This window comes from Lepisma saccharinum, chromosome 6 (genome assembly GCF_977018435.1).
Source record: "Lepisma saccharinum chromosome 6, izLepSacc3.1, whole genome shotgun sequence".
Taxonomy (NCBI): domain Eukaryota; kingdom Metazoa; phylum Arthropoda; class Insecta; order Zygentoma; family Lepismatidae; genus Lepisma; species Lepisma saccharinum.
The window spans coordinates 51,400,193-51,414,130 of NC_139234.1; the positions used below are offsets into that span (position 1 = coordinate 51,400,193).

Consider the following 13,938-nt stretch of genomic DNA (forward strand, 5'->3'; position numbering starts at 1 on the left):
TAGTCGAAGAAAATTTCCCTCAGTGTGGGAGAATTTTCTTGAGCGTAATGGAAATTCTGTCAGAATTTCCCCCTTTGAAAGACGGGAATAAAACAATGACACGCAAACCCTACACCGCGATTGTTTCTGTTTCTTAGCGTCTTTTTTCTTTTTTTTAATCGGGAACAATGGGGGCAAACGTGACCAAACACTTCAAGACTTCTCAAGACAAAACATACGTCTCTAAAATCGAGACAAGTCTCCATCTAGTTGGAGACTTGAGTAAATTAGATTGTAAACAGTAGCGGGGATTGGGTGCCAAAACAGAAGCTATCTTGGTAGATAAGGCTTAGCTTTAAGAGGCCATATTGCGGGGATAAAAGTGGGGAGCAACTGTCCCCAAACTCGCGCGCCCTAATCGCTGCCACTCACTGTAAGACATGAAGCATAAAAATAACTAGGCGACTTATATTCGGATATGCTAAGGGGAGAGGGTACCCATCTTATTGTTCTTTGGTGAATGAAGGGGTAATTACAAACAGACATGAATGACACAACGCAAGCCCCACAGAAAATTATACTAACTGTGAATCAAGACGCCAGAGCCACGTTATCCTGCAAAATGCAGTACGTGGTGGGGAGGTGGACATTTGCGTGTCTTCAGAAAGGGCCAACCCTTTCACCCCATGAAATGAATGAGTAGCACATTATTATGAAACATTAATTTAGTAAAATATCAAAAAGTATCATGAAATTATAATTCATAACAATAATTATGAAGCATTGATTTTGTGCAACATCAGTTGGTATAATAAATTAACACTCATAAGAAAAACAGGCTTGTTCATTAGTCCATTTATATAGATCTCTGCAAAACACAATCATGTCGACATGTATAATACACACAACACCATCTGTTGAGGACTGGTGTTTCTATTTTAAGGGGTTTGGATTGTACGTTGATGCGTCGGTTTTATTTAAAATTTTCAGATCGATTAACCAGTATGCTATCGTGAAAATCTACTTAAAGAAAGGATGTTACAGGACCGAACCTATTAACGATAGCGATTAGAAAATACAAAATAAACAACGCTGAGACTTCTTACTATGTGCTTGTATTTGGAGCTATTATGTGGCGTTCTAATCGCTCTAAATTGATCGATCAGGACGAAGAATATGAATGCTGAATTGAAAGATGTGAATGATCGGACACGGTTCCATCTAGGATCCCAATATCCAAACCGTGGCTTATTAACGCACTACACCTTGCAGGCCTGACTGTTTACCTTAAACATTTAAAAGTTAATAAGGAAAATACACTTTGCCAGAGACCAGTTAGCATACAGTGGATGGTTTCCTTCCTGTTGCCATTTGTGCACGGTTCTTGAATTTGTTGATTTTTGTTTCAAGTCCACTTTATGCACATATAGGCTAATCGGGACTGGACCTACAGTTTAGAGTGGGATCCGAATCACCGTGTGCTTCCACCGGGTATCGAACCCGTGACCCCTTGATTACAAGGCGACTACGTTACCACTACGCCATCGGGGAGTCCCCTTGGTCACGGTTGTATTCGAGATTTACCATGACTTTTTTCAGTATTCTGTCGAGCGAGGGATTTTTCGTTGGAAAGGGGGATATTCCCACGCCACCCTTGAGGGAATTTCTGAGAAACGATCCGACTCTCACTGGGCGGGAGGTGGCGCCTAACAGTGTTGCCATTGTTAACGCAAGTGAGGGTCCTGAGCACCAGCATGTGTGCTTTCTTTTACGCGCAAAAAACTCCGGAAAACAGTCTTTTCTCGAGATGCTCGGAAGTGAGTGCCGTGTCCTTGCGAAGGTTCAGGCAACTTGTCCGTCCGTCCGTGTGGGTGTTCAAGATTTAAATCTGGGAACCTTCCACAGGAAAAGTGCACAGATTTCCATACCGCTACCAAGAGAAGATGTGATATACTTTTTTATTTTTATAAAGTAATTGTTTCCTGTCCTGTAACTTGACACCCAAGCAGGAAACTCAGGACGTGATTAAGGCTAGGCGAAGAACTGCCCGGCGCTTGTTTTCTTCCAGATTTTGTTTTGTTTTGTCGTGCAGCTCTCGTGCAACGAGCGTAGGTGTAAATGGAGCCCAGAGACTGAAGCCAGACGGGTTCACACACTCTGGCAGTGACCTGGCCGTGAGTGTGTAGTTTGATACGCGTGTTACCTGACGGTGATGTGTGAAGTGTGGATCAGGGTGCCTCGTGTGAGCAGAGTGATTTAGTGTACGAGGAAGATGGTGAGCGTAGTCCAAACGTTCGCCGTCCTTCGTAACGGGGAGGTGAGTCTTAGTGAGTTATGTAAGGTCGTATGTGCCTTGTAGGTTACCAGGACGATGCTTGTTTTTTTGTTTCTGAGCCAGCGTGGTACCCTGTGTCTTATTTGTAGTTCCATGTTGCCAAAATCATACCTTTTTCTTTTGCCTGGTTCCATCCTTGCATTCAAAGGCGTCGGTTTTGCTTTCGGTAGGATTGTTAGTCCTAAGCACAAACCCCAACCTGGAGGCCGTCACCTTCGACCTTTCCAGCGTGGATGTCCCTACCAGTAGCTACCAGATCGTATGACCACGGAAACCCTCTCACCCCGGCCGATCCCCGTGGCGCACTGGTTAACACAGCGCGCTACGTCGAAAGGGGTCCAATGTTCAAATCCCGGTCTGGGCATGCATGTTCTTTGTGAGTGTCCCTTCATCAATTTCATCATACCATCGCTCGTCCTCTACTTCGCGATTAGCCAAAAGTGGCAGAAAAGCGACGGTAAATAAAAATCTAATCAAATCTTTCTGCTGGCGTTGTCCAATGGAGGGCGGCAACTTCCGATCACGTGGTTTCTTCGCCACCAATAGCGCTTACCTTCCGGTTGGTAGCATGTCACAACCTCTGTACCCACTCCAGGAGCGCCGACTTGTCAATATTATTGGGGGGGCTCTGATCACTGGAATAAATTAATGAATGACTCACTCTCTCCCTTTTTTAAGTTTTCGCCTCAGTGTTCGGAATCTCATAAAAGCCCATGAATTCCTCAAAAATATCAAAATTTTCATTCACAGTTCTAATGCAGAATATTAATTGTCCACGGATGGATATGTCACAAGTTTCGTCAACCATAATAGCAAAATATTCCCAACTTTTAATATCTGCTACCACGGAGCGCAAAACAGATTTCCCTAATATATGAATGATCTCGTTCTGAATGTCATGTTCGAGCCATTTGTAGCTCGAACGTCCCATCCACTACCCTAGTTCATGCACATCGTCTTTTGAAATTCTTTTTAGTAAAAATTTTAACAATACTCATAATTACATACTTAGTATATAGTAATAAGTCATGTGTTTTGCTGTCTCTGGTCATAGCTCCCCCAAAGTTGATGGTTTAGCGGTGTCAGCCCCCCAAAGTTGATGGTCTAGAACATTTCAAATGTGTATTTAAAGTTAAGTTCATGGGGCACAATTCAGAGTAAACTTTACAAGAGAAGCAAAATAATACATTAGATCCTCTTAAGCAAAATTATTTTTGGGACTCTGCCCCCACATCGTTAGCATTGGGGGCTCGAGCCCCTCCCAAGCCCCATGGAGTCGGCGCTTATGACCCACTCTAGAACTTCGATTTCATTGGTGATTCTCATTGCATGACCAAACGTCCCGTTTTAAATGTTGTGTTTCTTTGTTACAAAACTAACATTAACAGATTCCTGATTTATCTACGTGCATAAAGTGGCATTCATTAAGTGCCCAAATGCTAGTTGGTTTTTACTTCAGATAGGTACTTATAGGGCAGATTTTGGGTGGTCTTAACATTTTAGACTAGATGTCAATCTCCAGTTATAGTCAATAGAGAATGAACTGCCATTACCAAAGTGTAACGGTTCTAAACATTTGTTGGATGCCTTATGGCCAACAATGTTAGCATGGCTTTTTTCTAACGTTAAAGTTCGCCCCCTCCCCCACAACCACTTCAGCTTAACAAGCATCCTCTGTGTCGTAGTCTTGACAGCGAGTTAGAGAGATATAATGTAAACCGCCTCTGGTTGTGTGTGCCCATCTTCAAGATAAGGCACATCCGCCATTAATTTCTTGACTCTTTGCTGGTACAGGGTAAACACACCCAAACAGAGCTTCGTTTGTGCATTTCGCCTTAAATTCCTACTTGGCCTCGCATGGAAAGCTTGCTCTCGGTAAATATAATTCCAGCCGTAAGATGGAGCCACCGTGAGATTTATGCGGCAAAAGTGATGCTGCAATGAGAGTTTTGTGGGTTTCCCTTCAGTCTGTGTGCGTTAAGATCAGAATTTTGGCAGTTTCAGCCCATACATATTTTATTAACGTTTGCTGTTTTTGTTTGTATTGACGGTGTTGAGGTACTGGAAAATATCGCAGTCATGTTTACTGATATCTCTTCACATATTCAAGTTTCAGTTACAGAATATTTTTTTTACGGGATTATTTTTTTGTATCGTTAATCACAGTCTACAAGTAATCAACATAGAAAACAAGTTCTAATTCATTTACTATGTTACCTCGATACACCCCATAGGTACAGTGGGGTGCTCAAATATTGCTCGGAAATTTGTCCACGACTGTTTTCGTTAATATTTACGTCTTTTTAAGCAATGGATCTTACGTCCTCTGGCGCAGAGGCTGTCAGCTGCTTGTTTGGCGTTTTGTTCCAATTCTTGAAGCTCTCATTGGCTAAAGCAAAGAGAAAAGAAATATTATGATGGGCAATTTGCTTGGTAATACTACATTCCCCGTCTAATGGGGATAATTTATAGTATTCTAATTAATTAGCATTAGATTTTCGTAACATTTGTTGATTCCCAAGTAGGCAAATTAAGAAATTGAACTTTTAAAAATAATCATTATCTTATAGGCATTCTACGACCAAAATTCTTTTAATTCTAATTCCCATGTACAAGAACCTAGTTTTTATTTCAGTCCGTGAAGTTGACAAAGAAATCATCTGAGGGGGCAATTGCTCCTGCTCGCCCCTCCTTGCGGACGCCCTTGGATCTTTTATTTGGGCTGAAAGAGCACTTATTTATCAATTGTTTTGTGATTGATTTTATTTTACTTCGCATTTCTGCCACTTTTGGCTAATTTGCGAATATGGGGATGAGTAATGATATGATGAAATTCATGAAGGAACACTCAAAAACAGCATCCCACGTCCAGGCCGGGGTTCGAACCCGGTGTCGTAGTCACGTTTTTCATGTTCGGTAGAGGACGGTAAGAGGAAATACTCCACTTTGGCGCCGTCACCGTTTCAGAGATACCTACGGTTTGCATATGCGGAAGATGTACACATGGGAGTAACTTGAGGCCTATGTTTGGGGAAGGGGCAGAATAGCACTTGGAGAGCTTAACTTTTCGGGGAGAGGATCAGAATCGAAAAGTTTTTCATCCCATAAAAAATAACATCCATGATTATTTTGCTAAATAACGGTGACATTTTGCGAAATCTTAAAAGGTACCTTTAACTTGTAAATTTTAATAAACCTGAAAATTATAGAACAAATTGTATACAGGTCAAATTTATATCAGGGCTGCAACACTGATCAGGCGAACTTCTAAACGCCAGTTTTGTCATGATGGCGCCTCCTTCATACACTTGAACCAGCGAAGAGCAATGATTTCTCGTGATCTGGAAGCCAAAAACTTAGACATTCTCCGAGAAATTAAATTTCAATATCTCTGTGCGTGCTTACCACGCCACCAAGATTACAAACAGAGGAAGAAGCTCGACAATGGCCTCAGGTCGCAGGCAGATGGGTGGAAAGACATTCGCAGCGCAGTGGCTCATAAGTGACTGCATCTGCATTCCAAATATTCTTCTTCTTGAGGTTCACAGGCACTAACTCAGACTAGATAATATATGTTGATCAGCAATAGGTCTATGCTAAAATGCATCAAAGTTGTGCAGTCCTACATGCAGAAATCTACTAGATAAAAAAATACGGTTTTTAATTGAATGCCCCTGTATCTAAGCATGGGTAAACACACACACATATTATTTGCTTACACGCAGTGCCGGTGATTGGGGGGGGGGCGAAGTTGCCCCTTCCACTTTTCGCCACTTTTGCCCCCGCACTGAGCTAAACCTTATCTACAAAGGGAAATAAATATACTGTCTTTACCCCCCCACCCCGGTTTTGGAACCCAATTGCCGCCACTGCTTACACGCGTGGGTCCGAGGCGTGTATGTGTGCGAAACCTGACTCAGAGTAATGTGCAAGATGAGAGAAAATCGACAAGGCCAAAAAAAAAAAAAATGCCCCCTCCCCACCTCTTTGGTTAACGATTCCCGCCTTCCCATTATCGTACCTTTAATATGCATGGAAATTTAAGTTTTAAACGGACATCTTAATGGGAGGGAAGGGGTCGCTTTGTGTCGGTGCAGATCGTGTACGAGCCGGAAATTGAATTTCAGTTGTTTTTGGCCTGTTAGGTTGGTACGCGCAAGAACTAACTACAACAATCCTGGTTTCCTTATTATCACTATCACAGTGTAATGTTTTTCTCCTATAGGCACTACATTGGCGGTTTGGAAATTCATATCTTGCAACTTTAATAGTGTTCTTTATTGAATTATGACAGAAAGATGTTTGTTATTTTAGAATAATATCGTTGATGAAATTTAATACATGTAGAAACCCGAATCGGGTTCTAGTTCGAACTCTTCCCTTTTTTGACAACAGTCAACAATGAAACACAGTTAAGTTTCTAAAAATTTAGTATTGTTACCACTAGGTATGGCGCAGGATATTCCCATCACGTAGTTGCTGTGTTCAGATATTCTGTGTCGGGGAGGACTGGTAGTGATTGGCTTACAGAATTAATGAAAGTGACGTAACACCTATGAACTGGGTTTCTTCCAGGATTTTGGGGGATGTAAGTTCGTTTCAGGGAGTGTAGAGGTAAATTATTATCAAAATGATCAAAAATTGTCCGTTTGTGAAAAATCGTTGGATGTTGAGGTTGTTTGTATAAGCCATTGCCGTATGAGAATGTGGCTTTGGTCTTGCGAGAAAATGGTTAGGAATTTGTTATGAATTGACAAATCCAATAGCGTGGCTAGGAACTTCATGAAGGGGAGGGGATATGCTTTTTTTTTTTTTTACAGCAGGCCATATTTTTCTGCATTTAATTTTTTGTTAAGGTAAGTTGGGTCTTGTATGATCCCGAGCGGACGAAAACAGGTCCTCTGCGGAAGTAGTAACTCGACCAATGAACACGTGAGAGGAGAAGTGAGTACATGGAGGGGAAAACGTGGCTGCAGGCCGTTTACAGTAGTGCGCACTGCTTTGCCCCGCACACTCGCATTCGCCCCTTATCTACCGTTATCCGCGGCCTTTCTCCACACATTCCCGAGACAGAGTGTAACGAGAGGTTTCTGTAAAATCGAGACTAGACCGAGACTTACTGTTCAATAGTCTCGCTTCGTTCGATTCTTTAGTAAGGTATATGAAAATTTCGCATAACTTTGAAACTGGGAACGAAATAAAATAAATGAAAATACTGTAAGAGATATCCGTTCAGATAAATCGCAGAGAATAAATAGAAAAATGCACATTTGAGAATAGTTATAATAACAACAAAAAATAATTAGCTCGGCCATGTGCGACTACCGATAAGAGCCCATATGAATTCTGGAAAAATAGAATTAGCATGAGCGGATAGGCTTAATCCGATACACTGGATCTGTGCTTCATTGCCGCGATAAGCCACGTATCACGTATAATGGGGGATATAAACCGTTTAGCATTACGTTACTATGCGCACGAGGGGAAATTTAGAGTTAATGCATTCGTATCATATGTAAATGCATATTTCTGTTTCATAATGAATAGCAATGAAAGAAAATTGGAAATACGGGGATGAAGAGAGATACTGAACATGGAGAGAGGGGGAAAAGTGAGAATAATGGCAAATTTGGGAAGGTTTGGAGACGAGAGCATGAGACAATATATGGTATGGTTGTATCCAGTTGCCGTTTCTCCTGGAAAACAAGTGATATTTTTTTTTCTCTTCATTGTGCCTTTTTACGTGGAAAGAAAATAATTCGAAGCAAAGTATTGGCCTTCGTGAGAAAGTGTTTGCCCCCTGGAAAAATGTAGTTTTGACCCATCTCAAGGATGAGGATGAAATAGTAATTTTGCATGGAATTTAAGAAGCGACTCGAACCCGGTACCTTGGACATCGAGATCGTCAGTGCACCATTCACAACACCGAAGCGGCTATAAAACTCAAAGCAATGCCGAAAATAAAACTTTATATATGTAAGCAAGCATCAGCTAGATTTAGTGACTTTTCACTGGAGTTGGCAACTGTGTCCATATGAAATAAAATTCACAAAAAATCTTACGCGCGTTGGCAACACTGGCACCCGTCAAACAGAAGCCATTATCTCTCCCTTCCTTGCACATCTTCTTCCCTCGTTATCGAATGGCAGGCTTCAGAACCTTTTAGTATGCGAAACTGTTCCAATAATATAAAACGTAACGACTCCGATAGCTGCAGTCAAACGGGTAAATTTTGTTATCGGCGAATGGTCTTACGCAAGCAGTCAGTTTCTTCTTATTATTTCATTTGACGTTCAGGTAAATATGCGCCCTAAAGAGTTGAAGCTGTAAGTAACCCTACTAACAACTTTCGTAACGGTAAGTTCACGACGAGCAGTTAGGCGAGTTTCAAAAAAGGAAAACATCGATTCATTTTCGCTATTACGTTCCGTGAAATACGATCTCGTTCAATTTGAAATGGAAATATTACCTGGAAGAGACGGTGCTCAGATTTAGGTCAATTAGCTGCCGAAATAGCTCCATTACATTGAATGTGATAAAGTTACATCACTGCATAAGGAGTAGATTGAATGCTCGGGTAATTTTGAAGATCTTGCTATATTGGATCATTTACAAGCCGGCGTCCCTGATATAAGAATCTTCATTATAAATTTTAAACAACTAAAATTGTAAAGCCCTTTCGAAACCAGGTTTCTTTCTGATCGTTTCATGTGTTCCGTGAGACAAATTTTGAAAATATGCTAAAAAATGAAGAAAAGAAATGTATTGCTGAAAGTAGCAGTCGCGTACACGTCTCCTGAATGAAGCGAAGGAGCTTACTGTTCTGGTGCTTTCGCAACTGATTCCAAAGCGTTTCAGCCGATACGGAGAAAGAGTTGGAGAAGTAGTTCGATCTGTGGACGGGGATAGGGAGAGCTTGTGTCGCGATCATGAAATTCGTAAAGAAATTGGAAACTTGAAAGGAGATAGGAAGGTGACTTGAGGTTAAGAATTTTGTAAAGCAAGACCATATTGTGCCACCGTACGTCTTTCTTGCATCCATAGTCAACTTGAGAAAGTAAGGCGATAGATAGACGTTCCCGATATTTTTAATTAAAAATGTAGGTATCGTACGCAGGCATTCTGAACACTTTGCAGACGTCTAGCTAATTGACCTGTGACGTCGGAATAGTCTAAATAAGATCCTCATCGTCGAGGTTTGCTTAGAGGCAGAAATGCAACTTAAAATAAGAACAACAAAAGTACAACGCGAGCAATTGTTTTTTTTTTCTCCCACATGTACGGCTACCACTATATAAGCATTGGCTAAACGTACATATGTGTGCGTGCGTCCATATATACAATTTGCCGCCACAATTATCATCAGTTTCTGTTGAGCAAACTTAGTCGACATACGCTTCCTTTTTAGACACGTCTGCATACGTAACGACAAAAGCTTACTTGTTAATTTGATTTTAGTTTTAAGCAAATTGTAAATAAATGCCAGAAAATGGACAAAATTCAAGTGCACACATACACATTCATAATATATCGTTTTGATCGGTTCAGCTGCCTCTTTCTGTCGTCCATTTACATACGCATCAAAATTCACGCAATTTCCTTTCGCATAAGTCAAATTTTCCACAAAAAAGCACAACGGTGAATTAAGCATATATCTGCATTACGATTTGACAGGACATTCAAAATCGAATTGATGTTTGCGGAAGCTCTCCGCGAATACATGCTGTCAGAAATCTATCACAGAAATGTGTGATATGACCAGTCAACCGGTGCAAGATTTTAAAGAGAGATGGATCATGACAGTATATTGGTCCCCTACTAATTTTGCCTTCTCTCTCTCTCTATCTCTCTCTCTCGCCAACTGTCCGTCTCTATCTCTCTCACTTTCCCTCTCTTTCTCCCGCTCACTTTCCCTCTTTCTCTCTCTCGTTCACTTTTACTCTTTCTCTCGCTCACTTTCCCTCTTTCTCTCTCTCTCTCGCTCACTTTCCCTCTCTTTCTCTCTCTCGCTCACTTTCCCTCTCTTTCTCTCTCTCGCTCACTTTCCCTTTCTTTCTCTCTCTCGCTCACTTTCCCTTTCTTTCTCTCTCTCGCTCACTTACCTCTTTCTTTCTCTCTCTCGCTCACTTTCCCTTTCTTTCTCTCTCTCGCTCACTTCCCTCTTTCTTTATCTCGCTCACTTTCCCTCTCTTTCTCTCGCTCACTTTCCCTCTTTCTCTCGCTCACTTCCCTCTTTCTCTCTCTCGCTCACTTTTCCTCTCTTTCTGTCGCTCACTTTCCCTCTTTCTTTCTCTCTCGCTCACTTTCCCTCTTTCTATCACTTTCCCTCTTTCTCTCTCTCTCTCTCACTTTTCCATCTCTTTCTCTCTGTCGCACTCGGGGATGGTTTCCAGACGAGACGAGAGTTGCCAGTTTCTACGTGTCTTCTCGAGTTGAAAATACCTGCAACATTCTGTCTCGTTTCGAGTTGTAAATACCAGTTTGATTCCCGAAGAGCAAGTCTCGGTCTCATGCCTTTCTCGAGATAGTAAAAGTAATATATGCAGCGTGTCACCTCGCAAACTTTCACAGCATGTAGAGCTTTTCGTTACGACCAGGCGCGGCCGCTCATAAGGACGGTGATGCCATATTAAGCCACAATCTTCAACACACGGACACGACACAACACAACTTCCGAGGGAGGATTATACTGGCGTCAGTCTGCAACGTCAACAGAAAGGGAAAGAGAGCGAAGGCAGGGAGAGCGGGGCGGACCCGTTCACCGGGAAAGACAAGCGCTGACGCTGGGCCGCTTGCCACCGAGTCTCGTAGCGAATGTCAGGGAATGCTCTGTAGAATAAGTGTGCAAGAAGGAAGGTCGTGAGTTCACTCGCAAATTTCGCGTTGAACAGAAGGATGAATTTCGTTTACAAGCATGTCTGAAGAACATTTCTGGTAATATTGAAGTTTTCACTGTAGAGCTTCTGATAACGCAGATATCACCTTTCCAGTGAGATATTTATTTTGGTGCCCTATTTCACATATCAATTAGTCATGTTGGACAGGAAACGTTTTTACTAGAAATTTTCACGGTCAATGCACGTAAATATTCTTCGCATTACTGTTAAATAATTATTAATTTATTATAATATGTGCAAACGTGCAGAATATGATATTCGGTAAACACGAACATATCAATTTCTTATTACGTTGGCTGTTATACGAAATTCATCATTTAATCGCACATTACTAGTAGAGCAAATTTGTGAGCTATCGCCCCTCCACTTTGGTTCACCACGAGCCGCCACTGGTTACGAAGATATTCGGTGCCATCCCCACTCCCCCCCCCTCTCTCTCTCTCTCTCTCTCTATATATATATATATATATGTCTTTCTCGCCCTTTCTTCTCTCTCTTTCCCTTTCTTTAACTCTCCTTCCTTTCCTCTTTTCTTTCTTCCGTTCTGTCTTTCTTTTGCTCTTTTCCTCTCGCTCTCTTTCTCTCTGTGAGAACGGACTATGAATTAAAATGTAACATGCATATTTTCAGTTTTTCTATCGTCATATGCGCAGCGCAAATCTTTCTCTTCTTTAAAAGATAAAAAGTAAAAACAGTGAGCACCACTCGTGAAGAAACATGCATCGCTGCGATGAACCTCCCTCAGAACATTACCATTGCACGAACAGAACCTCGTATTCCAATTTGCAACTGCACATCACACTCCTGTGCCCCAATTTGAGGCGCAGCTATTGTACCAAGCTGCGTGTCGACAGGACCCATTGTAGCAACAGCAAACTTGCAAAACAGGGAAATTCGCCGTTGACAAATTCGGGGCTGTGCGTTCGCAAATGGGACACCAGGTGAGAGCAATCGCTCACCTATTGTGAGAGCTAACAATGCGCTACTTCTCAACTGGGAATTAAGATTTTATCTTGCACAGTGTGCCCACTGTCTCACTCGGTGAACCTTGAGTGTTTCCTTTGTCACTGTTTCCACAGCAGAAAGACTGAAACAAAATGGCCACCATTAACCGAATTGCTGGTATAAATTAAATTCTGCACGCATTGTTTGCGCCAAGAATAAGAGATGTTACTGAAAGTTGAAATTTAAAAATGAGTTTTAGTTGAAGAAAATTGACAAGGGTCGTTTCTCTTTTCGCGTTATCATGTTATTGAGATATAAAGCAGGGTTGGCCAGATCGGAACCTGAAATAACGGGCTACCCGGGTACCCAATTACCCGAATTCGAAAGTGTTTGGTCAACTCTAATATCAAGGATTACAACTAGTAAGGAACATGCGACAGGAAACGCATACAGAAGTGCAATCTTTCAAACTGCATATCATCCACGTTGGGTGATGATAACAGTGTTTTAAAATGTTTTTAGCTTTTCAGGAGGTGCGGGCCTCTTTCACTGTCTCTGAGGCATGCATAGGCTCTCCTATTCTCTTTCATGTGTTGGGTTTGTCCTGTGCAGGTTCCTTTACAGCCTTGCACTTTCAACCCTTCTCAATGGGCATTTTACACCCCTTTTTTTTTAATTCTCAGGTAAGTATTTCAGATAAGGGGATATTTCCTTGTATACATTGAAGGATGTAAAATTACTATATGTGCCGACGCACCCAAATTGTACTTCATTAAATTGTAATCTAAGCCAAGTACAAAATACGTTTTTTTGAGCGTACAGTGTATATCGATAACAAGGCTTTGGCTCCGTAACGACGGACAGGTCTATTAAACCCAGTTTAGATATTGAAATATGTTTAATTACTTGTTACTGCAAAGGAATAAGCTGTGTATCTGTGACTTGTCAACCATTGTCAAGACCTTCAAAAAAGTGTACCATATTATCTGCTTATTCGGAAACAGGAACAAGCTGATGTGCTTGCTCTGTCACCAGTGTTCTAAATTCGAATTATTTGTAAGAGATTTTAAATATTAATAATGTATTTGTTAAAAAAAATCAAAATATACAGCATTACTTTCAATAATTGTTCCAGATTCCGTTATCATCATTCAAAGAACTTAGTAGTAGAGCTTTTAGATTTTGACGTTTGTTTTTCTTTTGTTTGGACTATATTTTAAGAAAGCTCGGGAGTCAGCATGATGATAAAAAAAAAGTCGCATTTTTTCGTTGCAGTACACAATACCAAATGATACGAATCCAAAGCATAAATGAGTTTGCAGAACGCTAACATGTCAGTTACATCTCGGAGTCGTGGCGAAAACCTGTCCAGTCGTCGCGTTTACCATTAGTCAAAAGCTTATATCAGTTGTATCTGACATGCGGTTATGGTGTCGTAAATAATTGGAAGAATCGCATGCTGACAGTTGCTTGTTAACAGTGTCCCTGAATTGTTAATGGCGCGCTATATGATCTCCTAACAAGTGTTTCTGTTTTTTTGCAGAAAATGAGGCTGTTCCAGACACACATGGATGACCTGGCTAGTCGACTTTCTGCTGCAGAAGCTATGAAGAGCAGTTGGCAGAGTCCGGCAGATCTGACTGAGGCAGCGGAAATGTTAGAACAGCTTCAGGTAGGTGTTCCGTATGTGAATAAGCCTGGCAGTTATTTTGAGCATTTATATGTGGATCATTGAGCAAATTCGATCGTTCCTAATCATGGGCGTCGCCAGAAATTTTTGTA

The 13,938-nt window shown here is 41.4% G+C and overlaps 1 protein-coding gene across 16 annotated transcripts in view; it reads left to right on the forward strand.

Moving 5' to 3' along the window:
• The window catches only part of Dys (Dystrophin), a 1,073,030-nt gene that overhangs the window by 1,015,306 nt on the left and 43,786 nt on the right, over nucleotides 1-13,938 (forward strand). For all 16 annotated transcript variants that reach the window (XM_083123868.1, XM_083123876.1, XM_083123873.1 and 13 more), the window contains one exon: nucleotides 13,700-13,828. In XM_083123868.1, coding sequence (XP_082979994.1) covers nucleotides 13,700-13,828 — 129 coding nt within the window. The remainder of the gene's footprint in view (nucleotides 1-13,699; nucleotides 13,829-13,938) is intronic.